At 28.6% G+C, this 24,031-nt stretch overlaps 2 protein-coding genes across 2 annotated transcripts; one reads left to right on the top strand and one right to left on the bottom strand.

Moving 5' to 3' along the window:
• The first annotated feature begins 5,067 nt into the window (after positions 1-5,067).
• On the top strand, positions 5,068-7,386 carry LOC107490895 (putative pectinesterase 63). Its single transcript, XM_016111701.3, has 4 exons — positions 5,068-5,577; positions 5,891-6,097; positions 6,644-6,885; positions 7,227-7,386. Exons 1-4 carry the CDS (start codon positions 5,068-5,070, stop codon positions 7,384-7,386), a joined length of 1,119 nt encoding a protein of 372 aa, XP_015967187.1.
• Positions 7,387-11,756: 4,370 nt separating this feature from the next.
• Positions 11,757-14,548, bottom strand: LOC107491235 (sugar transport protein 1). The gene is made up of 4 exons (XM_016112038.3): positions 14,350-14,548; positions 13,609-13,934; positions 12,555-13,184; positions 11,757-12,455 (listed from the first exon to the last, which is right to left on the bottom strand). Exons 1-4 carry the CDS (start codon positions 14,474-14,476, stop codon positions 12,006-12,008), a joined length of 1,533 nt encoding a protein of 510 aa, XP_015967524.1. The 5' UTR covers positions 14,477-14,548; the 3' UTR covers positions 11,757-12,005.
• Between the last annotated feature and the right edge of the window lie 9,483 nt (positions 14,549-24,031).

Genomic DNA, 24,031 nt, shown 5'->3' with positions numbered 1-24,031 from the left:
CATTTTAGTACAAATATTATACAATTGTCCTGGTTAAAAATTGTATATATATCTTTTTTAAATTTATGAAATTCATTGCCCTCTAAACTAAACATATAATTTTCGCCTGAATCGATTTAGGTACAATAATTTAATAATAAAAATTGAGGAACAAGATAATTCGTTGTAACTAAAACGAATTAATATGGAAGATTTAGCTTGGTGGAGAATCGCTTGAGTAATTCATTGTAGAAAACAATGAATCAGTATGAAGAGAAGAGAGTATAAATTGTTACATTTTGAAAAGAGTATAACTAAAATAACGACTACCGCTACTAGAAAAATAGTTATTACAAACGGATATTTCCAATGGATTTTATTCCACGGAAATACAGACGAAATTTCAGAGGGATTTTTTGTCGGAAAACAAAAAAAATGAATTAGCATAAATTACAGACGGAAAAGAGAATCCGTCGATAAATCCGTCGGAAAAATGAATTTTTTTTTCCGTAAAAAATTGTTACAGACGGAAAATCCGTCTGTAATTAAATAAACAAAAGGTTGTGTTTTATTAAATTATTACAGACGAAAAATCCGTCTCTTATTCGAATTTATGCGCTACTTGTTTCATTAATTTCTTGATCAAAGATATTCTCACAGAAATCACAAGTGCATTTCTCGCTCGTGTGTTGCTTAGTTGATGTGTTTTTCTCTTCGATCTCGCCTCAACTGTGCAGGTAACCTAATCAGAAGGAGGTGCTGTGAGGTTTTTGTTGTATTTTATTGATGTATTTTGTTGTTGCTATGAGGTTTTTTTCAATTTTCATACAGTATGAATAACATTATAGTAAAGAGTACCACTACTTTGGGTTTTATATATATAATAATGCTTTTCCTGTCATTGAAACATGAAATAGTAGCAGCAGGAGATAACAATTACAATGATCCATACTTTTGTTTGAATTTTGAAGAAATTTGATGGTGCATGCAGTAGCTGGGATTAATAAACCCTAGGATTGTGATTTAATTAGAGGTCAGTTTATTCTTCTTCAAGCCCTTAATGATTTATAATTATAGTTATTATTTGTTTGTTTATTTATGTATTGTTCGATTATTTTTGGATTTTTTTTAGAATTTTAAGATTTAGTAATTACTTTTTCCCTCAGTAAGCAAATGTAAGTTTTAAATTTATATAGTTCTATTGTGACTTTGTGAGCTTAAGTTGCAGATTCCATAGTTTAGAAAGTACAATAAAACTTTGGAAGGTTTGCTTCTTTTGTCGAAATTTTGGTTTTTATGTGAAATACAAAGCTATAATATCTTAATGGTGCAACATAGGAAGTGATTTTTGCTTGGCAGAATAGATTAGAGCTTTATGACATTGTCAGACAATTCGCTCTCCTGGTTTATATATAACCATTATTTCTGTTTTGGCTTATGCCGCTGCAGCACTTGTGGAAGCACTCTCTGCATCATACACCATTATCCTAGTATTTTCAAAGCTATATCTCCTCACTATATTTTCCATTTCTTTTGGAGAAATGGAAAAGCTGGCTGGCTTTTACTTGGTGGTACTGTCTTCTGCATTATAGGTATGTGTGTCTCTTATCATCTTGATAATATTCATCATCATTGTCCATTGATACAGAAGTAGGAATATTATCAACTTGGCATGCCTTGGTTTGGCTATTGACTAAATTTTCTATATGAGAATTGTGCAAAGAGAGACTTGCAACTTAATGTTACTGGTGGTTTCTGAAATATTTTGGATTGATTTTATTTGATTTGGATCTAAAATTTAAAGAGAGAATGAAAAAAATTTGATTTCTTTTTATTGTATTAGGAATATGGGAAGTACAGATGTCAAGTGGAAATTGGCTGATCACCTAAAGCTGCCAAAGGGAAATTAAAGCCAGTTGCTGTGGTGGTTTTGGATGGATGGGGTGAGGGCAACGCTAATCAATACAACTGTATCCACACTGCTGAAACTCCAACCATGGATTCCCTCAAAAAGGTAGATATATAGATATAGATACTACATGGTATATGCACCCTTTTGTGGAATCTGAAATCATTTTCTTTTTGCATATATTATGATATATTCATTCATATAATGATAAGATCTAAGATCGGTCCCCTTTTTCAGGGTGTATATGTTTGCTTGAAGCCTCATGGAAAAAGTGCTAGAGACAGCTTTCTGATATATATATTTGAGTTCTGCTAACTGAACTTTGGAGTGAAAGTTTTATATAATTAACTAAAAGAAAAGAGCTTTTCAAGACCCAGTTAGTGGGAAAGTCCAGTGTTACCTCCAATGTTGCAGCCTCTTTCATTGAGACACTTGAAGCCAATGAGCTTCTCAAGGTATTAATTTCAATTTCCCTGTTAATTGTGTTGTTATTGTTATTGGAGGAACATGCTTGAGAGATTGTCTCGCTTCAGTATTGTTATGCTTACCATGTGTTTGATGAATTTCCTGAGAGAGATGGAAAAGAGCGGAACTTGTTTTCTGTGTTTCCTTTTCCCAATTCACAAGATTTAGGTACTTTTCCTCTTGGATTGCTTATGAAATTGGGTGTAAGTTTTCTCATGTTTTGCATTTGTGATTGGTAGTATTTTTCCTTGCTTGAAGTTGTTAGTTATTATTAAACCACTGTTTTGTGCCTAATATAATTGATGAGTACTACTTGTATGTACTACTTCATGACCAATAAACTTTCTTATATTAGATGACCAATTCTGCCTTTTGTTACTACTGAGGACCAAAAAACTGCCATGGCCAAGGCTTCTAAGGCATGTGCCTTTCTCAGGAGATGTCCTTCACTAACACTGGTTCCATGTTGGAGGAGATTGCTGCTATTCTTCCTGGCCATGAATTTGCTTCTGTGAGTGACATTCAGTTAAACTCTTCATCTTCATCATCATATTAATTTTTTCTACTCATTCTTATGTAGCCATGTTTTTACATTCTTATGTTGCATCTATGCTTTATTTTTCTTAAGTACATTTCTAATCTTTTCTTCGTCTCAGTGATATTCTTCTTTTATCAAAAGATACAAAAATTTACCCCACTGTTTCCTTAATAACTGCTTTACTGCCTGTCTTTGAGTTTGGTCATTAACTTTATCTGTTGCATCATGTAGATTTTGTCCGATGAAATTTTGAGCGTGTGGTTTTGTGAATTGTTAAGGTTGTAATACTAATCAAAGTAACTCCATTAAATTCACATAAAATTTAAACTTTCTTTTTTCATGAATTAATTTCTTTTATTCACACATGAAAAATTAAACTTAACTCCCAAACATTTATTAATAATTACTTATTTTAATATGTGTATATAATTATATATTCATATATAAATATATATATATTTAATTATTTATATATAAATAAATTAAATTATGTATATACATTAACATATATAAATAAATTAATATTTTTTCAGTTTTATGTTTTGTATTTATCAATTAACTAATATTAGTATTTTTAATAGTGCGAGATTATATTTAAGGGTATTGAATTACTTACTTTTTATTATTGGTTAAGTGCTTGATCAAATTTTAATAAAAATATTAGCCCTTAACTTTTTTTTATTGGTTAAGTGCTGATCAAATTTTAATAAAAATACTAATTTCCTAGACTTTTTTTATTACATAGATATAATTAATGGTATAAACAACATTTTTTCACATGAAAATACATGAAAATAATCAGATTTGTTCAAAGTATTACTTCTAGAATCACTTTAACTACAAGATTTAGAATTTAAGGTTAAAAATTTAGGAATTTAAAATTTATGGGTTTACAATTTAAAATTTAAGTTTAAGGTTTGAGATTTATGAATTAGGATTTAAAAAGTATGATTTAAGATTTAGAGTGTACGGTATAAAATTTAACGTTGAATATTTATAAATGAATGTTTACCGTTTAGGCTATATGTGTTTAGTATTTAAAGTACTAATTTAAATAATTTTTTTAAAAATAATTGTTAAAACTTACTAAAAACACTGTTAGAATATAATTACCTAATAATAAAAATTTTAATTAGTAATATATAATTTGAAAAAGATATTAATTTATTTATATACGCTAATGTGTATGCATAATTTAATTTATTTATATATAAATAATTAAATATATATTTATATATGGATATATAATTATATATACATATTAAAATAAGTAGTTATTAATAAATATTTGAAAGTTTAAATTTAATTTTTTATGTGTGAATAAAAGAAATTAATTCATAAAAAAAGAGAGTCTGAATTTTATGTAAGTTTAGTGGAATTACCTTGATGAGTATATATAGTCCTTTTGCAAGCTTAACAATTCACAAAATACACATTCAAAATTCGATAGGACAAAAAAATATTGGGATCAATAGGTTAATCCACAATCAAAATTTATTTTTACTTTCTCAAAATAGTTTAAACCAAAAACACAACTACAATCAGATCCAATATCATTTTTAATAATTAATCATAACAAACACAAGCTTATTCTATATATCACCATCACGTGAGATTGTCTTTTACCACTTTTTCTCTCTATACAATTGTCTTATAACCTTACAAATATATAAGTGACGAAGGAATCTTCTTTCTATATCATAGAACTCACCAATTTTTAATTATAATTTTACCTTTTTTTAATTTATTGTACACATTCTACCTAATTAGTATTAGTTCCACTACTTTCTCACTCTAAATTAGGCACTAATACACTTAACTTCTTAATTCATTATTGATGGTGCAGAATCACTAAACCAGTCTAATTCCAATGTAAGGCTCGCAAATTGGTGCGACTAGAATGAAGAATGCCCATCCAACTAAACTGCATTGCAATTTCCTCATCGTCCAATTAAAAGTTCGAAATCCTTGAATTATCAATCACCCAAAAATGGGTGAATCAGATGCATTGCACTCCAAAAAGAGTGTCACAAATTAGGCATCTCTCTTGCTCAACGTTTCCTATAAATTGCATCGCCAATCAATCAACTATCAAACCAAAAAAAAAATAAAATAAAATATAAATCATATCCAAAATAAAAAAAAATTCCAAAAAAAAATAAAAATAAGGAGGAAAATGGCCACAAAACCAAGAAACTCCAACACTAAGGTGTCTCTCATGGTCATGGTTACAATAATCCTAACAACATCCAATGTTGTTCTATGTGATGATAAAACTCCAGTTCCAACTGACAGGGGACAACTGGAATCATGGTTCAACCAAAATGTGGGTCCATTGGAACAAAGAAAGAGCACTTTGGACCCTGCTCTTGTGGCGGCCGAGCAAGGTCCTAAAGTGGTTAAGGTAATGCAAGACGGTAGCGGCGATTTCAAGACCATCACCGACGCCGTCAATAGCGTCCCTTCCGGGAATGCCAAGCGGGTGATAATCTCCATAGGTGCTGGGAATTACAATGAGAAGATCAAGATTGAAAGGACCAAGAATTTCATCACGTTTTATGGCGCACCTGGAGGGAACTTACCAACCTTGTCCTATGGTGGCACTGCACAACAATATGGCACCGTTGACAGTGCTACGTTGATTGTTGAATCTGATTATTTCGTCGCTGCTAACATCCAAATCTCGGTTAGAATATTTCATCGCATTTTGTGTATCATTGGTTTAGATGAACTAGTTTTTAAACGAACTGAACTAGTTTTTACCTATGAAAGATGATTTATATTGACAATATTCTAAACTTTCATAGGTAAAAATATCAAATTTTCATCTTTTATAAGCATAAAGTTAGTTTTATTTATAAAAGCTTTTATCCTAATTTTACCCTCCAACCAAACATATCCAACACTTATAATCATTTCAATTTTACCCCTTTTATAGGTGATTTACTTATTATGTTTTGATGATCATTTTATTGTTTGTGAAATTGTTGTATACACAGAATACTGCACCAAGACCTGATGGAAAGAGGCCTGGAGCACAAGCAGTAGCATTAAGAATTTCTGGAGACAAAGCAGCGTTTTATAATTGCAAGCTGTTGGGATTCCAAGACACAATCTGTGACGATAGACATAGGCATTTTTTCAAGAACTGCTTAGTTCAAGGCACCGTCGATTTTATTTTCGGAAGCGGGAGGTCATTGTACCTGGTAAATATAATGACTATAATAACTCTGTTTTTCTATATGAAAATGGGAATTCACCTTCGTGAAATTACTTTAGAAAATGTTTTACTTGTTTAACAACAAAATGTTAAAATATATTTAGAGAAATACTAGTAGGCTATTAGAATTTATTGTTTTTATTTATCAGATAGCTATCAATATTTAAAAGTATGGAATGAAATATGTTATTAAATTACTAAACTAAAAAAATTGTGTTGATGGCTAAATGATTACCGCAAATAATAAATTCTAAAAATAACGGTAACAAACTAACAATAGTAAAGAAGTTTGAAACTTTGGAATTATGGTACATGTTTTTTAACGATATTTTACAAAATCTTAATCTCTTTTCTGAATAATTATGTTTTAATGCATTCCATTATAAGCAAGAAGTTATTTATTAGTTAAAACATTCTAATCATCAGATAATATCTAAAATATTTAATTATAAGTATAGACATTTTTTTTATCTCGTGAATTAAGTTTTAGACACAGAAATCTAAGAGCATCCTTTCTAATATTGGAATGCAGAACACGGAGTTGAGGGTTCTTGGCGACAGTGGAATGACAGTGATAGTGGCACAAGCAAGAACAATGGACTCACAGGACACTGCCTACGCATTTGTGCATTGCGACGTTACCGGAACAGGGACTGGCTCTTACTTGGGTAGAGCATGGATGTCTAATCCCAAAGTCATTTTTGCTTACACCACCATGACCAGTGTTATCAATCCTGTTGGTTGGAGTGACAACATGCACACTGAATATGATAGGTAAATCTTTCATTCATAAATACTAGTATCATAAACACTGAATATTGTTTTTTGACCATTATTTTTAGCTATTCATCTAATTTCTTTAGCTCAATAATTCAATAATATATTTTTAACTCACACTTTTAAATATTGATGGTTAACTGATAAACAAAAACAATAAATTCTGTTAATTCTCTAATATTTCTTATTTAATTTTGATACACTATCCGTGTAAAATAACTATTTTTTACTGTATTTTCAAATTAAACTTTTATTATAAACATAAATATTTGACTTACTCACCAACTATGTTGATCTTGAAAATGAGTTATTGACTATTTGTTCATTCGTATGAACAGAACTTTATATTTTGGAGAGTATAAAAACTCTGGAGCTGGAGCTGCTCCCGCTGGGCGTGCCAAATTCTCAAAGCAGCTAAGTGATGCAGAGGCACAACCCTTCCTCAATCTTGGTTTCATTGACGGTTCCAGTTGGCTACTTCCTCCACCAAGAGTCTAATTCCATTCATTAATAAATTCAATTTCCCACATTCAATTAATTAACTATATGGCCTGCATATATTGGCCTTGTGTCAATAGTTTAGTTGTAGGCACGAATAACTTCTTATTAGGATGACCAAACGTATTCTCAGCAATAATGGTCTTAACTAGGAAATGTGTTAGCAGGACACGACAGGGTGAATGTGTATACTATACCGTGTAGGTTGTCAATACCAAATGTATCTCGATTTATTGTGTAGAATAAAATTGTTATTATAAATATTATTTTTTATTATAAGTAAAATATTGTTATGAGGTGTTGCCTAGTGACGGATCCAAAAAATTTTGGTAGTAGGAGCAAAATTTATATAACATCATAATTATTTTTATAACAAAAATAATATATGTATATAAAAAATTAAATATTAAATTATTTATTAATTATTGTATATCTGTGTATAAATATATGTATTATTTAACTTATTTTTAATGTATATTTTATATTTTAATATATATTTTATACAAATAATTATTTTAATAACTGATTTTTTATATATAGTTAATATAGTCGAATATTTTTAGACGAAACAAAAATCATAAAACCCAAATTTCTCTCTTTTTATATATATTACTAAATAATTATTTAAAGATTCACTTCCTAACACAATTAGAAGTCGACTCTTTTTTATATTTATAGTTAAAAAAATTCTTTCAATTAATACAGTTGCTATGCAAAAATTAAAGTTAATTTAAAAAGAAGATAAATAATATTCTTTTGAGTTGATTTTTAAAAAAGAACACTAATTTTGTTTAAATTTAAGAATTGATCATTCTAAGTTTTAACGAATTTCTAATATAAAATTTTTAAATTGACGATTAAGTACCAAAAGTTGAATAAAAATTTATTGTGGGGTCAAATTTAATAATCTAATGGGGGCAAATAAATATTATTATCATATATTATTCAAAAAAATTTCAAATTGTAGTGGAGGCGCTTGCCCCCACAATAATGTATGTAGAACCGTCCGTGGTTGCCTCATATTTTTTGTTAGAAAAAATAAGTTGGAGATATGAAATTATTACGATTCTCCTATTCTAAATTTAAAATGTTTTTAATTTGTTATTTTCAATAGTAAATAGTGTAGTTGTAAAAATTTCACTCAAATTAGCATAAGTCGTGAAAAATCATTGTTAGCAAAATCGGACCGGATCGACCGGTTCGACCAAAAAATTAGTGAATCGAATCTTAAGTCAATCTGATTCGATGATCTGACTGAATGAGGTAATAAACTGGTACGAACTGGTCAAAATCGGTTCGATCGAATCGCTTAAATTTTAAAAATTTTTCAAAATGTTAAAGTTGGGGTTTGAACTCCCTCATCAAGAAAAACCATAATACTCACAACCACTTAAACTTGTTATTAATATACATGCAAATTAATATATATAAAAATATCTTTCAGCAAACAATTTACTTCTATTTAATTTATTTTAATTTTAATTATAAACTCACTCATTCTTAAATTAATTATATTTTAAATTTTAATTTTAAATTTTTTACTATATTTTATTTTTTATTTACATAGGACTGGGTTAATCAATTCAACCTGTGACCTATCGATTAAATTAATGACTTAATAATTTAATAATCTGACCGATTTAATTACCAATTTAATTTTGACAACTATGCAAAAAAAAATACTAAATTATAGATTATGATATTATGATGGACTCTTTTAAAACTATGAATAATCTCTTATATATAATTGATTTTAGAATGGTGAATAGTGTCCTTTTAAGTTGAACTTCTAAAACTATGATAACTATAGTTATTGGTGACTAATATTTGACCAACATATAGAGTAGCGACACCTATTACAATTCAAAGCTTGTTTACGACTCTAGTCAAACAATAATCCCTGATTATTGTTCTGGACCGGACGTTCAGACTATCTTGGGCCTAACATAGTCAGCCCAAAAAGATTCTCACAAATCACCATCCTAACGGTCCGGGATCGTCTTCTCCTCTCAACTATCTTTCAAATTATAAGGAGTGGCAAAACCTATAAAAGTAGAGGTAGAATTTAGAGTTTTTAAAATTAAAAAATATATATAATAAAAATATTTTAATTATTTTTTATACTAAAGTTATTATAGTTATTTTTTATAAAAAAGTATTAATTTAAATTAATTTATAGTTTGGTTTAACGATTTTTTGACTAAATTAATTTGTTTGATTTAATTTTGACAAAAATAATATAATTTAATCGATTATATATATTAAATTTTAATTAATAAAAAATATCTTTAAAAAAAAAAGATATTTTAAACATCTTTATTAGAATGGCCTCCTTTTTAAAAACATGTGTTTAACCATATTTTTTGCAAATAAAACAATTGACTAATTATTTTGTAAAATAACATTTTATAAACCAAATTTAGATAAGAGGTACCTCGTCAAGGAAAACCAAAACAAAAATCTTTCATAAAACCAAATTTAGAATAACAGTTTTTTACTTTTTAAGAAGCTTCTTTGGAATTTTGCATTTTAAGATAGCATATACAAAAATGTTAGACGGCTACAACGTGATTTTTCTCTTTTTTGTAAATACGTGTGCTTCTTTTTTCTATTTTTTATTTTGGTTATGGTCGTCATTGTCATTATCATTATCACCTCCTCCTCTTTTTTTTCTTCCTTTTTATTCTTCTTTTTTTTGTTTGATTTTTTATGCTCTTTCTTTTTTTTCTCTTTTATTATCTTCATTATTGTCTTCTTCTTCTCATATATATGTTTAATAAAATTATTGAGCACAGAAATTTTTAGAGATCTACATGCTTAGAACTTGGATTCACTCACTTTTTCCTTTATATATATTCAACAAAACTATTAAACATAAAAATTTTAATGCACAGTTCAAAAAGGATCACAAGCTCAAAAAAATTAACTCACCAAAAATTTGGACGTAAAAATATGAAATAAAAATAATAATAAATTAAAAATTAAAAATTTAACGTCATAACTCGGTCCACTAAATTATAGTTCCAACTGTAAAGTTATCTTCTTTGCAGTAGTTTGGATAGTATGGACATGTAGGCATATGCGAATTTTTGATAATAAGATTGTAGAAGTGGATAGAGCGTGGGAGATGACTAAGGCACTAGTTGTTCAGTGGAGGAAAGTAAATAAAAAGGGAAATAGACGTGAAAAAGAGGTGGCTGGGTCAAAATAATAATAAAAGATTGTGGGTCTGGTGGCATTGTGAACTTTGTAGGAAAGATTTGAATATATATGAAATTGGAGGATACATGTGTCAAATAAAGAAAATCAGCTTGTGGTCTTATGAAAGAGTATAAGAATGAAAAATCAAATGGGAGGTTGTTCTCACAGAGATGCAAAGGACACTTCAATTCATATTGGAGGAGACAATCTAAAGGAAGAAGACATAAAAGATGGTGATTGGGTACAAAGGTATGACAGAATGGATGAAAGGTGGTAAGGAAACAAGTTGGGACTAGAGATTTATAAGGAATAAAGCAAGAAACATGAGTCAAATATTCCAAAACGTGGAATTGAAATACAGATGTGTGCTAAGTTTCAAAGAGCTTAAGATATAGGAACAACTTGCAAGAGGAACGGAGGAGTCTTGGTGCCACTGGAGAATGATAAATGAAGAAAATAAATAAAACTAATCTTGGCATGGTTGGTGTGAGATTCTGGAACGGTAAGGAAGAGATGGAAGGACGACTATAAGCAACAAGGTGCGGCCACACTATGAGGTCTACAATGAATATTGCCTTGGTAATAGATAATTGATATTCACTTGTCACCAAAGTGTCTCGAAAAATATCTCCACAAGCGGCATTGCTGTTAAGAGTAAAATAAGAGCCATCCACATTTAACTTAATAGTATTTTCTTGGGGAGGGTATTTAGATGCTAAATTTTTGTTGTAAGTGCTGAGGATGGATGTGGTTCGTGAATCTTTACTTAATGACAATACTAAAGGAGATTATTTTAGAACACCCTAATCTCCCCCTCGGGTTTAGAATGTAACATAAAAAGATTGAAAAAGTTTAATTATTCTGTTAGTTCTATCATTTCACTAAATTTATAATTAGATCTTTAAATTTTTTTTCTTTTTAATAAATTCTCTATACTGTTTTTAATTTTATAGTTAGGTCTAAAAAGATTATAATTAATTGAATATCTCTATACAAATTGAAGATATTCACAATTAAGAACTAATTGAATCTTTAATTACATATTTTTTGAGAGAAATATTCTATTAATTACCTAATTACAAAATTAAAAATAATATAAAGACCCAATTAAAAAAATATATAAAGACTTAATTACAAATTTGATAAAATTATAAAGACTAACTGAGTAATTAAACCAAAAAAAAATTATAATTCCCACTGCTTATAAAGTTTCTTAGTGTTTGACATGTTCAATTGAACGTAACTCTGGAACTTTAAACTTTGAATCTAATTCTATATGGTATTGAGTTTATATTCCAACTCAAACGCCTTGTGCATAAAAATCAACAGAGAAAAAAAGAAAAAGTAAAAAGCTAAGGAATTTTTCAAGCTAATTCACAGTTGCACAAATTCTAGGACTAAGAAATAACAACTAAAAATCAACATGTAGATTCAACCTTGGTCCTGCTATCTGACTCCACAAATCTGCACCAGAAGGGATGCTTCTGCCATACCATACTCATTTCCTCAAGAGGAACACCCTTTGTTTCTGGCAACAACTTGTAGATGAATATGGTCATGATCACCACAAAGCACCCGAAAAATATGAACAAACCGAATTTCAAGTGGCATAGCATTGACGTGAAGAATTGAGCTATGAAGAAAGTACTGATCATGTTGACCCCAACCGTGATGCTCTGAGCCGCAGGCCTGATCTCAAGTGGAAAGATTTCGCTCGGTACCAACCAGCCTAGAGGACCCCAAGACCATGCATAACCGGAAACGTATATGCAGATGATGCCTACAACCACAAATGCATACCATTTGGGAAGTGTGCCGGGGTTGCCACTAGTGCCGAATGCAAGAGCAATAGCAATCGTCATGATAATCTGCAGCGCAAAACACACATAAGATACTAATTAGGAACTAGTATAACCAATGAGAAAAAAGGAAACCAGTTCATGATATGAGGAGTGTGAAATAAGTACTTGGCAAATCAGCATTTGAGCACCACCCTCAAGGAAAAGTGTGCGCCTTCCGAATTTATCTACAAGAAGAATGGAAACGAAGGTTGAAACAGGTTTAAAGCTGCCAATGATCACTGAGGACATAAGAGAAGCCGTGCTTCCGAAACCAATTGTTCTAAACAAAATAGGAGCATAGAATGTGATCACGTTTAAGCCGGTGAATTGCTGGAAAAAGGGTATGCATATGGCGAAAACAAGCTGCGGTCTATACTTCCTCTCCATCAAGGTTCTCCAAGGGTGCTTAACCTTCTCTGAGGCTTCGCTAGCTGCAACTATATCTTTCAACTCTGCATCGATTTCAGTAGTGCCACGAATTCTCACAAGCTCCTTTCGTGCATCCTCAAGGCGGTCACGGGCAACAAGTGAGTTTGGTGAATCAGGAAGGCAAATTGAGCCTATGACAAAGATAACAGCGGGGACTGCACCAAGCCCCAAGCTCAAGCGCCATCCCTGACCACTCAGTATATTTGCAAAGTAGTAATTGAAGAGATTTGCAACAAAGATGCCTATAGTGATTGACAATTGGAAGCACATGTTAAGTGCTCCCCTGTATTTATAGGGTGCCATCTCTGAAAGATAAATTGGCACAGACTGCAATCAAATTGCAAAAGACAGCATAGTTAATTATACGTATAAGAAATTCTAATGATCACAGTCAGAACTATACATGACTAGTAATGAGAAAGGTTCAATTTCCTCTTGGGATTGTAAGCATTAATCCATGATTTAATTTAAATCCCTAACCTTTCATAAAGTTCAATTTAGTCACGAGATTACATTTTCTGAATTGAACTATGAAATTGAACCTTTTAGTCGACAAGTAAGGTGGAGACTCACATGTAATTATTTTCGTGTGAAGTTGATAACTAAAAGTCATTAGATAATTTGACAGTTTGACTAAATTGGCAACTAATCCGGCTCTCAACTATCAACTTCACGTAAGGGCAACTACATATGAGTTTCCAGCAACAATTCAGAGCATAACCAAATCATAGAACACGAGTAAAAGTTGGACCTGATTTGCACAGCCAATTCCAAAACCAAGCAAGAGTCTCCCAATAATAAGCATCCATATGTGTACAGCTAATCCATTGAGTAATGCACCTCCAACAAAGAATATTCCGCCCAAGATCATGGTTGCGCGCCGGCCAAGCATCCGAGTTATGCTCGAGGCGCCGAGGCCAGCAACAAGGGCACTCAGATACAGTGAGGATGTGAAGAGTGTCAATACCTGACTGTTGAATTTACAATATTGGTTTGAAGAAGGCTTCAGAGTAGACTCCTTCTCATAAACAGAGGGAAAGAATCTCTTCAAAAATGGATCCATGGAAGTCACTCCCCCTATAAAATTAAAATACATTATCAGCAATTGAATTCAGAACACATAAAGTACTAAAAATTTAGGCATATAATTTTATTTTTAAAAAAGAACATTATAAAATTGATTTCAGAACCATAAAAGTACCAAAATTTTAGTCATAAATAAAAAGAAAGAAACCGAATTTAGAAATTCAGTTCTTGTTGCAATGATAAGCATCATAATTAAGGGTAAAACTGAATTACAAAACCCCTAATATCTAAATTACATTGAATACCCAGATTCTGAGATTTCGAAGCACATTCACAGATTCAAACAAAGTGGCAAGAAGGATAGTTGAAAAGGCATTTATAAAAAAAAAGCAAAACTTTAAAATTAAACAAAAGATAAGAAAAAGAAAAGAAAAAGAAACAAAAAAGATTGGATTTATTGATTCACCTGAAACACCATGATCATAGCCAAAAATCAAGCCACCGGTAGCAGCCATAATGCAAGTGAAGACAACCCTCAAGGTAAGCTTGCCCGGATACTTCACTGGAACTTCCATGAACGCTTGCTGAGCCATTGCTCTCTAGCTCTACAGCTCAGGAAGTATGATTAGAATTTAGAAGTACACACTATTTATAACATTTTTTGTGTATACTTTTTCCTATCCGTCCATAGTTTTCGTTTTCATGGTAATGATACGATATATGAATCTATGATACTAATTATTACTGTTATTAAAATTTTATTTTTATATAAAACAGTTTTATATATACGTACGCTAATAAAAATAATTATCGTAATTTAAGAAATAGATATAAAAAAAGTTAGATATTGTATAAAATATATTTTACAGTTTATCAAAATTAAACTATTATTATTATTATTGTCACCTTGACAGCAAAATTATTAGAGACTCAATTTTTATAGTAATCTCTCACATTTATGATTTTTACTATTTTAGTCTTTTAAATTTAAAATTTATTATATTAATTGTCAAAATTTAATTTCAGACACTATATTTATATTGGTTATTAACGATTTTTAACATTAAATCGATGAACGAAATGTTGAGTTAGTTGTGATTTGCCACACTAGACACATGATTAAATAGTGTCTTTTTGTTTTAACTCTTAAATAAGGTAAAAAAAAGTTATTTTAGAGAATAAAGAGAGATATAATAATTTGCATATCATATAAATTTTTTTTTATTTTTATCTTATTTAAGTGTCAAAACAAAATGATGCTGGTTAGTCATATGTCCAACATGACAACTCAGAATCAATTCAGTACTTAATTTGCTAATTCAGTATAAAAAAGAGTTCAAAAATTAATATGGTGTGCAAAACTTAATTTTAAAAAGCAGTATAAATAATTTTGAATTTAAAAAACTGAAATAGTAAAAATTGTGAATTTGAATGACCACTTTAAAAATTTAGTCGGCTATTGAGTGTATTTGGAGTAAGATCGAATAAAGTAGCAATGTTTTTCTTTTGAAATAGTATGTTTTAGTTTCACAATGTTTTTTTTGTATTTATTAAACATATTTATATCATATTAATTTTTTTTACTTATTTTATAATTTGTATTCATGAATATTAGTCAAATGTAATTTCTGAATATGCTTTATTAATATCTTAAGATGATGAAAATAGGGCTACAAAAGGAAAATAAAAATAAAAAGGTATTTGCTTGTTGAAGGTGTATACCAAGTGAAATTGGAGCAGCAACTACTCCACTAATGATTAGTTTAAAGAGAAAATGAACACACACACAAATTGCGGATCCAAAGTCTAAAATGCATTGGAGAAGTGGAGACCCCGAAGAGCAATTCAACCTTCTTGATTTGACTTAATGAGGTACCTTTTTCTGAGTTTTAACGCTAGTACACTACTGCTGATAAAATACTTTAAATTATTTTAAAATCTACTGGATTTTTCGCTGAGTTCATTCTGTTGATTAATAAAAGCATAAAGTATCCAATCCCGATATTAAAGCGTAATTAAATTTGTTTTCTTTTTCGGTTTTCATAATGTACCAAAACAGTACAAAAAGTAAGGTAACTATCTGTTTTAACTTTTTAGAAAATATAGATTCTGTTTTAATTGTACATTTGTTGGAATGAAACACTCTTTAATATGTGGACAAGATCAATAATCAAGGTCACTTCCAGCACTAAAGATATGGACTTTCTTTTTTTTTTCTTTTTTTTCCCGATCTATTACACATACACATGTAAGTCTTTTTTATATACAAATTTATATAAATTAGTCTAAACTCAATAAAAACGGCCTTCATTTTAAATTGCATGTAAATACACACTTTTTTAACTCTTGAATAATATAAACAGTTTTTTTTCCTCAATTAAAACTGCAACGGTCAAAATTCAAACAAAGATCAAAACTTTTTAAAAATCTCTAAAAATTATCGCAAAAAGTGAAGGAAGTTGCGAAGTTGAATTCGAAAAGAATTATGAGAAAATGAAATAAGAAGACGAAGAAAAATAAGCGACAGAAGACGAGAAGAAGAAAGAGGAAGAGTTTTGAATAATGTAGAACTTATCAGCATACATATACCGAAAATTTTTAAATAATACACTCAAATATCTTCGAGTTACACCCAAATTTACTACAAATACAAAAAAATGTTTCCTCTAATGCTGCATTTTTTCTACATTTTTTTCTTTTTTTTCTTTATTTTAGTTGAATGAATGTAAGTTTATCATTTTCCAAGTAATTTTGCAGCATTATCTATTTCTTATTCTTCTTTGTTTGATTTTTTTTATTTTATTCTTGTTAAAAAAGTAAAACAAAAAGAAACTTGAGAAGATAAAACAAAAAGGAAAAGATGAATAAGAAAACAAAGAAGAAGATGGTGATGATTATGAAAAAAAAGTAGTAAAAAATGAGGAGGACGAAGAGAAAAAATTTTGAATTATGTATAACTTATCAGCACACATATACCGAAAATTCTTAAACAATACACTCAAATATCTTCATGTTACACCCAAATATCTTCATATTACATCCAAATTTGTTGCAAATCCAGAAAAATGTCTCCTCTAATGCTGCATTTTTTCCTTATTTCTTTCTTTCTTTTAGTTGCATGAATGTAAGTTCATCCTCTTCCAAGTAATTTTGTACTATTATGTGTTTTTTCTTCTTCTTTGTTTAATTTGTTTTGTTTTTATTCTTGTTAAGAGAGTAAAATAAGAAAAAATTTGAGAAGATAAAATAAGAAAAAAAAGTGAATAAGAAAAAAAAAGATGATGATGCTGATGATGAAAAAAAAAGAAGAAAAAGCAGCAGAAGATGAGGAGGAGAGAGAAGAAGAATTTTGAATTATGCAGAACTTATCAGTATACATACATTGAAAATTCTTAAACAATACACTCAAATATCTTCATGTTACACCAAAATTCGCTGCAAATACAGAAAAATATTTTCTTTAATGCATAACTTTTACATTACATTCAATTCAAACAGTCAACGATGAACAACAATTTTCACAAACAAAAATAATATTATTCACCTACAGAATCATAAACTACTAACGAAAACATTAACTAGAATCGAACTACACCTCAACCACTTGATTGGATTCAAAACAATAATCAACTTCGTTCTGGTTCAATTGACAATCTAAACTTGAATTATTCGTTATCTTCAACAACGAGATAACTGTTCAAAACTGATTTTAGAGCTTAATTTTAAAAACATAGTGAACGAACAAAAAGAAATGCAAAGAACACAGAGAAGGAAGAGAACGTAGATCGAAAACGTTGAAAAAATTCGAAAACGAAAACGAAATTCTTTCAAAAAATGTAATTATATATTCGTGCGTTGATTGAAAAGTTAATTAGATTAAGAAGTGCACGAAGTGAATTGGGATAAAATAATTTGTATGAACTTATATGAAAAATGACTTATATATAAAAAATAATTTTTTTTAATTTCTCATATAGTAGTGATTAATTTTCTTGCTGTTCGAACTTTCAATTAATGGCCATTGAGATTTTAGTTAAAAGTCACAAATCATAGTATAAAACTTTTATTTAAAAAACCATATGAAAACTAATTTTTAAAAAATTAGTTTTTTAAAAGTTATAGTGTTTATGTTTAGTAAATTAAATTAAAAATAGTTTTTAATAAGTATAAGCAATAACAAATATATTTGATAAAATAATTTTTAAAATTTAAAAATACTATAATAAATATTAAGTACTTTTAAAATAATTTTTAAATTTAAAACTTAAAAATACTAATAATAGCTTTTAAAATTTAAATATTAATTAATATACGAGATTATATTAGATTTTTTAATTTTGATAAACATAAACTAATTTTAAAAAACTCTCACTTAGATACTTTTAAAACCACTCCTAAGTCTTAAAAACTAAAAGTATAAGCACATGAGTTTTTTTATTTACTAAACGCAAAATGAGGTGTTTGTGCTTTTGAAAAACATAAACATCTCGCATATTTAAAAAACTTTACCAAACTAAACTTTAATATACCACATTTCGATTCAAAATTTGTCAAAGACCAAATATTTAGTGGATGAGAATCTTTAAGTGTTATGTGTGTAAGTATGTAGAATAGGTAAATTTATGATGTTGTAATATCTAAAATTAAAAATTCTCTAATTCATCTGACCGAAAAAAATTTTAATTAATGGTTACAGATGCATAATTATTAAAATTTTATAAAACGATTCTTTTAAATTTTAAGCTATAATTTTTATTAAATGAATTTAATAACATAAAAATGAGAAAAAAATCAATATTGAAAACTAAAATTGAAAAGAAAATATTTAGAATTAAAATTGTCCTTTTTGAATAAAATATTTTTAAATATTGAAAATACTCTCTTGATCTTGTTTTGTTATGTTGTCCTCTCCCTTAAGAAAATAAACGTTTTACATCATCATCATCTTCTTGTTGAATATGTTGAAAAGGGGAAACAACCATGGCAGAGATTCGCTTCGACTGCGCCATTGAGAACTCCTTTGCCACAGTTGATATTGACGGCCACCCTCATCTTGCTGCACTCTCGTCTCACCTCGCCATCAAATGACATCTTCTCCGTCATCGATGTCCTCCTCTTCAGCATCGGTCGCGGCACTCTCATCGCTATCACTATGTATTTTGATAGTTGTCGACGACCTTCTCCGACGATAACAATGGTGGAATAAGTCGGCGATCTTACTGTCTCTACTTCGTTCTGTATCTAATTTGTCTCGTTCTATAACTAATGAAGTTTTTCATTCTTTTTTAAAAAAAGTTAAATGATTTGTTTTTATTGTTATTGGATTTGAATGGCTTGATGTTGGATTTGAAGGATTTTAAGGCGTTGGTAGTGGTGGTAAATATTGAGGTTGAGCTTCTCTACTTCTCTATTTGTATTTGCAGGGACTTCTCTGGTTTTTATATCTTTTTTTCCTTCATTCTCTGATATTGATGATAAATTTTTAAATTTGAATGTTATGTTGTGTGGTTGTTGTTGATGGATTGAAATGAATAGATGTGGGAAGAGAAATAGCTAGTAGTTGGTGGGAATAAAAGTGTTGGTGGTGGTGGTGGTGAACGGTGGGGTTAGGGTAAGAAAATATAAAGATATTTTTGTCCGAAAAAGTCAAAAGGATGATTTTAGTACCAAATAAAACGTTGAGAACGATTTTAAATTAAGAGAAAATTTTACTCCTCTTTCCTGAGAGATATTAAAATGACGCTCTCATCCCTTTGTAAAATGTACATTTTCTTCCCTTATAGCTTTTAGAAAAGAGAAAATTTCACTCTCTTCCCTGAGAAATACTAAAATGACACTTCCCTCCATTCTATTTGTAAAATATACATTCTCCTCCTTTATAGCTTTTAAAAAACTTTATCTTTAATCCATTTTAAATTTTTTGCGTTAACTAATGTTTATTTTATTCATTTTTTAAGAAAAAATAAATTATTTTTTACAAAAATATCTTTAACAAAAATTTTATTTTTTTGTCATTAAATGTTACTTACCAAAATATTTTTTAATAAATTATTTTTTTATTAATTAAATTATATTTTTACTAAAATATTTTAAAAAATTTAATAATTAAATTATATTTTTCTAAGATACCCTTCAATAATTTTTAATTTTTAAATTATGATTTTATTAAAATTTTTGTAAATAATTATTTTTATATTTTATTATTAATTTTTTGATATCAATATATATTATTTTAATATTAAATAAAAAAGCTTACTATTGTTAATATGTATAACAATTAATATATATTGATATCGAAAAATAATTATATCAAGATTTTTTATTTAATATTAAAATAATATATATTGATATCAAAAAATTAATAGTAAAATATAAAAATAATTGTTAATAAAAGTTTTGATAAAATCACAATTTAATAATAAAAAGATTATTGAAAGGTATCTTAAAAAAAATAATTTATTAAAGGATATTTTGATAGGCAAAATTTAATAAAAATAAAATAAAAATTTTGCTAAAGGATATTTTGTAAAAAATAATTTATTTTTCTTGAAAATGGATAAAGTTAATATTAATTAACACAAAAATTTAAAATAAATTAAAGAGGAAATTTTTTAAAAGTTATAAGGAAAAAAATTCATACTTTACAAATAGAAAAAATGGGAGTGTCATTTTAACATTACTCAGGAGATGGGAGTGAAATTTTCTCTTAAATTAAAAGTAAGGTTAATTTGATTTTGACCATAAATTTTAAAGATCAAAATAATACTTATTCCTAAAAATTAAAAAGAATTAAGAATTTAATAACACAAAATTGAAAAGAAAATATTCAATATTTCATTGTTACAAAAATTTAAAAAAGAGAATTATTAGAAGTTAGAACTAACCGGGTTATGGTATGTTGCACACTTTAATGCTATCCAATTTGAAAACAATGATGCAAGTGTTGGAATTCAGAATATGTGTGAACTAGAAATGTGATTGGGGAATGCTGATTAGAACGGCGACAATGGGTGTTGGTTGATTGACCCTGTAGAAGCCTTCTGAACCAAAACAAGCAACATAATATATTATGAAGAATAATATATTATGATTGATCACGGGCGCACTGAAGAAATGAATTTACTTGTGGAGAATGTTGCAAAGAATTTCCTTTCAAAAAAATATGTTGCAGAGAATTTATTTATTTTATTATTTTAAAGATTTTACTAAATTATTTAAAGCTTTCAAATTTTATTAACAAAAACCTTACTTTAAAAATATTATTTATATTTATATATGCATCAATAATTAAAGATTTTTTATACACTTATTGATAAGAATTTATTAACAAGTATCCCTTGCAACATTTTTTGAAAGTACATAAGTAAAAGTCTTCTTAAAAAGTTGTACAATATTTTTAAATTTTTAATAATATTAAATGTATGAAAATTTACTCTTTTTATGATGAAAATGGTTTATTTATTAAAAAAATAATTTATAATATAATTACAAAAGTACATAGTATGTCTTATCTCGTTTTTAGTATAAACGAGATAAGAGTGGACGTAATTTATATATACATGTCTTAATAGTAATATTTTGGATTGTTATTTTTAATTTTTTAATAATTTTTTTCTTTTTTTATTTTTTTTAATTATTTTATTGAGTAACTCTAACATGGCAAGCGTATATGTACCTGTTTTTTGTTTTCTTGAAAACTAAAATTGACAACGTAAACATTCACAACTATTCATATTTGTAATAAATATTTGACTATATTTATCCAATCTCTACAATTTTTTTTTTCAAATGAATATAACATTCTAACAATTAAATACATAAATTAAATGTATATATAAAAAACATTTGCATTATTCGTTTTTTATACTACAAATGATTATGCCACTAGAATTGATATAGAGGGTAAAGGAATATAACATTTACATTTTTCGTTTTTTTATACTACAAATGATTATGCCACTAGAATTGGTATAGAGGGTAAAGGATTTAAGTAGTATTATCCTATGTTTCAATATTGTGGACCTGATACGTAACTAATCAAAGAGGGGTTAAATTAGGTTTTATTCGATTGATATTAATCCCTTTGTCGTTTTCCACTTAAACCACTAACTGATAATGTCACTTGTTCCAAAGCATAATTTATTGCCGATATTATTAAGTCAATTAACACCACAAGAATCGCCACTCACGGGTGAGGAGGAGGGACCCCATCACCTAAATTTGACTATGCTACCCTCGATTCACGTGACATTTTGTTTATTATTATTTATTAAGCAAGGTTCGAACCAGTCATTATACTAATCAAGTAACTCGTTTAATAATTTAATGATCTACTTAAAATTAAAATGTGACTGAATCAGTTTAATTAAATATGCAATAAAATTATTAAAATTTAATATATAATTTTAAATATTTAAATTTAATAATTTTTAAATTAATAAAATTTAAAAACAATAATTTTTGAAACAAACGTTTAGAATCTAAAAAAGAAAAATTAGAAAATTTAAAATTAAAACAATTAAATAAAAAATTCAAATTCACCAATCACATCATTAACAATTCTAACTCAAAACACAACAAAAAGAAAATAACAACTCAAATTAGATTTCAAAAATTTAGAATAAGTAAATTAATAAAAAAAAGCAAACATAAATTGAAGTAAACAGAGATTTTAGCAATGTTTACTCATAGTCATAAACATTATTCGGTTATTCCAAGTTTTAAAATTATAATAAAACAGAAACTCAAAATCATAAAAACTAATAAAAGAAAAAAAAAAACTAAACAAGTGGAGGTTACTGACAACGACGGAAGAACCAAATTGACAGTGACAGAAAACAAAACAGACGGCAAGGAAGGAACGAAACTTAATTGCCGGTGACGGTGGAACAGCAAGACAAAGACGAAGATCGAGCAAACGGCTAGTGAGGGAGGAATCAAACTGACTGTGCTTTGATATGCAAGTCCACAATGATGATGATGACGATGTAGAGAAGATGGCCACGAGCTTCGATTTGCAAGTTCAGAAGCGACGACGTGGAGGAGAAAAGGATTGATGGCCAAGAGCTTCGAGCTGACCCTATGTCTTTCACTGCTGATGGCGACAATACCCTCTAGCTAAGGAGAAGAGTTCGGTGATGGTGGAGCTGGGCGTTGGCTGCTGCTGCTGCTGGCTGAGAGAGAGAGATGGGTAATGGATTTAGGATTTTGTGAGAGAAAGAGATAGAGGGAGAAGGCTCCGCTTTAGTACTCTGATTTTTTTAAATTAAAACTTTGAAAACCTTTAAAAACTGTCCGGTTTACTACCGGTTCGACTAATTTTTTTGTTGGATTTTTACCAGAAGATTTTCTATGTCAATCAAACCAACTAGAAGACCGATTCCCAGTTAATCTGGTCAAACCGACCGGTCCGATTTGATTTTCAGAACATTGAATATGAGTGAAATGAATGTGTAACAACCCATTTTCTGATAGGTCCAGATCACTACTGGTTGTCAAGTACTACTTCTCAGTTAACCTAAAAACTCTAGACGCTATGCTATTTATATACATATGAGCCTATCGTGTTATTGGACTCGCATACATTAGCCAGATTTTACATATTTTAGGATTTCAAAGTTATAATTCAATCCCAGCTAAAAGATGAGAAATTCCATACAAAAAATAATTAAAAATATTTATCACTGAATTGAAACAAATAACCAACAAGTAGTCATAAAAACAAGCCAAATACTGTACATTAACATCATGAGTTAGTACATGTCAGACTCAACCAACATTATGGGTGAAAATAGGCCAGGCCAGGCCAGACTTTATTCTTAATAGGCCTGGCCTGTCATGTAGTTGATTTACCTGAGTCTGGCCTGCAGTTTGTTATAGACTTTTTTTAAAGTACTAAGCTTGACCTGTTATTCAGCCTGACCTGAACTGAAGCCTGTTAAAAGGTTTGCTAATTTTTTTTACAAAAATAAAAATATTATTTTAAAAAAATATTTTTTAATAAACATATTTATATGTAAAATGTCATATTTAATATTTATAAGAATTTTTAAATTTTAAAGTATTTAAATTATACAAAACTATTTATAATTAAATACAATGAATTTAAAATATCTCATAATTTTGTTAATAATAAAAAAATTATTTAT

Source organism: Arachis duranensis, chromosome 5 (genome assembly GCF_000817695.3).
Source record: "Arachis duranensis cultivar V14167 chromosome 5, aradu.V14167.gnm2.J7QH, whole genome shotgun sequence".
NCBI lineage: Eukaryota > Viridiplantae > Streptophyta > Magnoliopsida > Fabales > Fabaceae > Arachis > Arachis duranensis.
The sequence above is the reverse complement of the archived record's forward strand: the minus strand, read 5'-3'. Positions and strand labels throughout refer to the sequence as shown.

Coding starts and splice junctions, on each gene's coding strand:
- LOC107490895 (XM_016111701.3), top strand. CDS start 5,068: ATGGCCACAAAACCAAGAAACTCCAACACTAAGGTGTCTCTCATGGTC. Junction 6,098..6,643: donor GCGGGAGGTCATTGTACCTG/GTAAATATAATG, acceptor ATTGGAATGCAG/AACACGGAGTTGAGGGTTCT. Junction 6,886..7,226: donor ATGCACACTGAATATGATAG/GTAAATCTTTCA, acceptor TCGTATGAACAG/AACTTTATATTTTGGAGAGT.
- LOC107491235 (XM_016112038.3), bottom strand. CDS start 14,476: ATGGCTCAGCAAGCGTTCATGGAAGTTCCAGTGAAGTATCCGGGCAAG. Junction 13,185..13,608: donor GAATTGGCTGTGCAAATCAG/GTCCAACTTTTA, acceptor ATTTGATTGCAG/TCTGTGCCAATTTATCTTTC. Junction 12,456..12,554: donor CTCAAATGCTGATTTGCCAA/GTACTTATTTCA, acceptor TTTGCGCTGCAG/ATTATCATGACGATTGCTAT.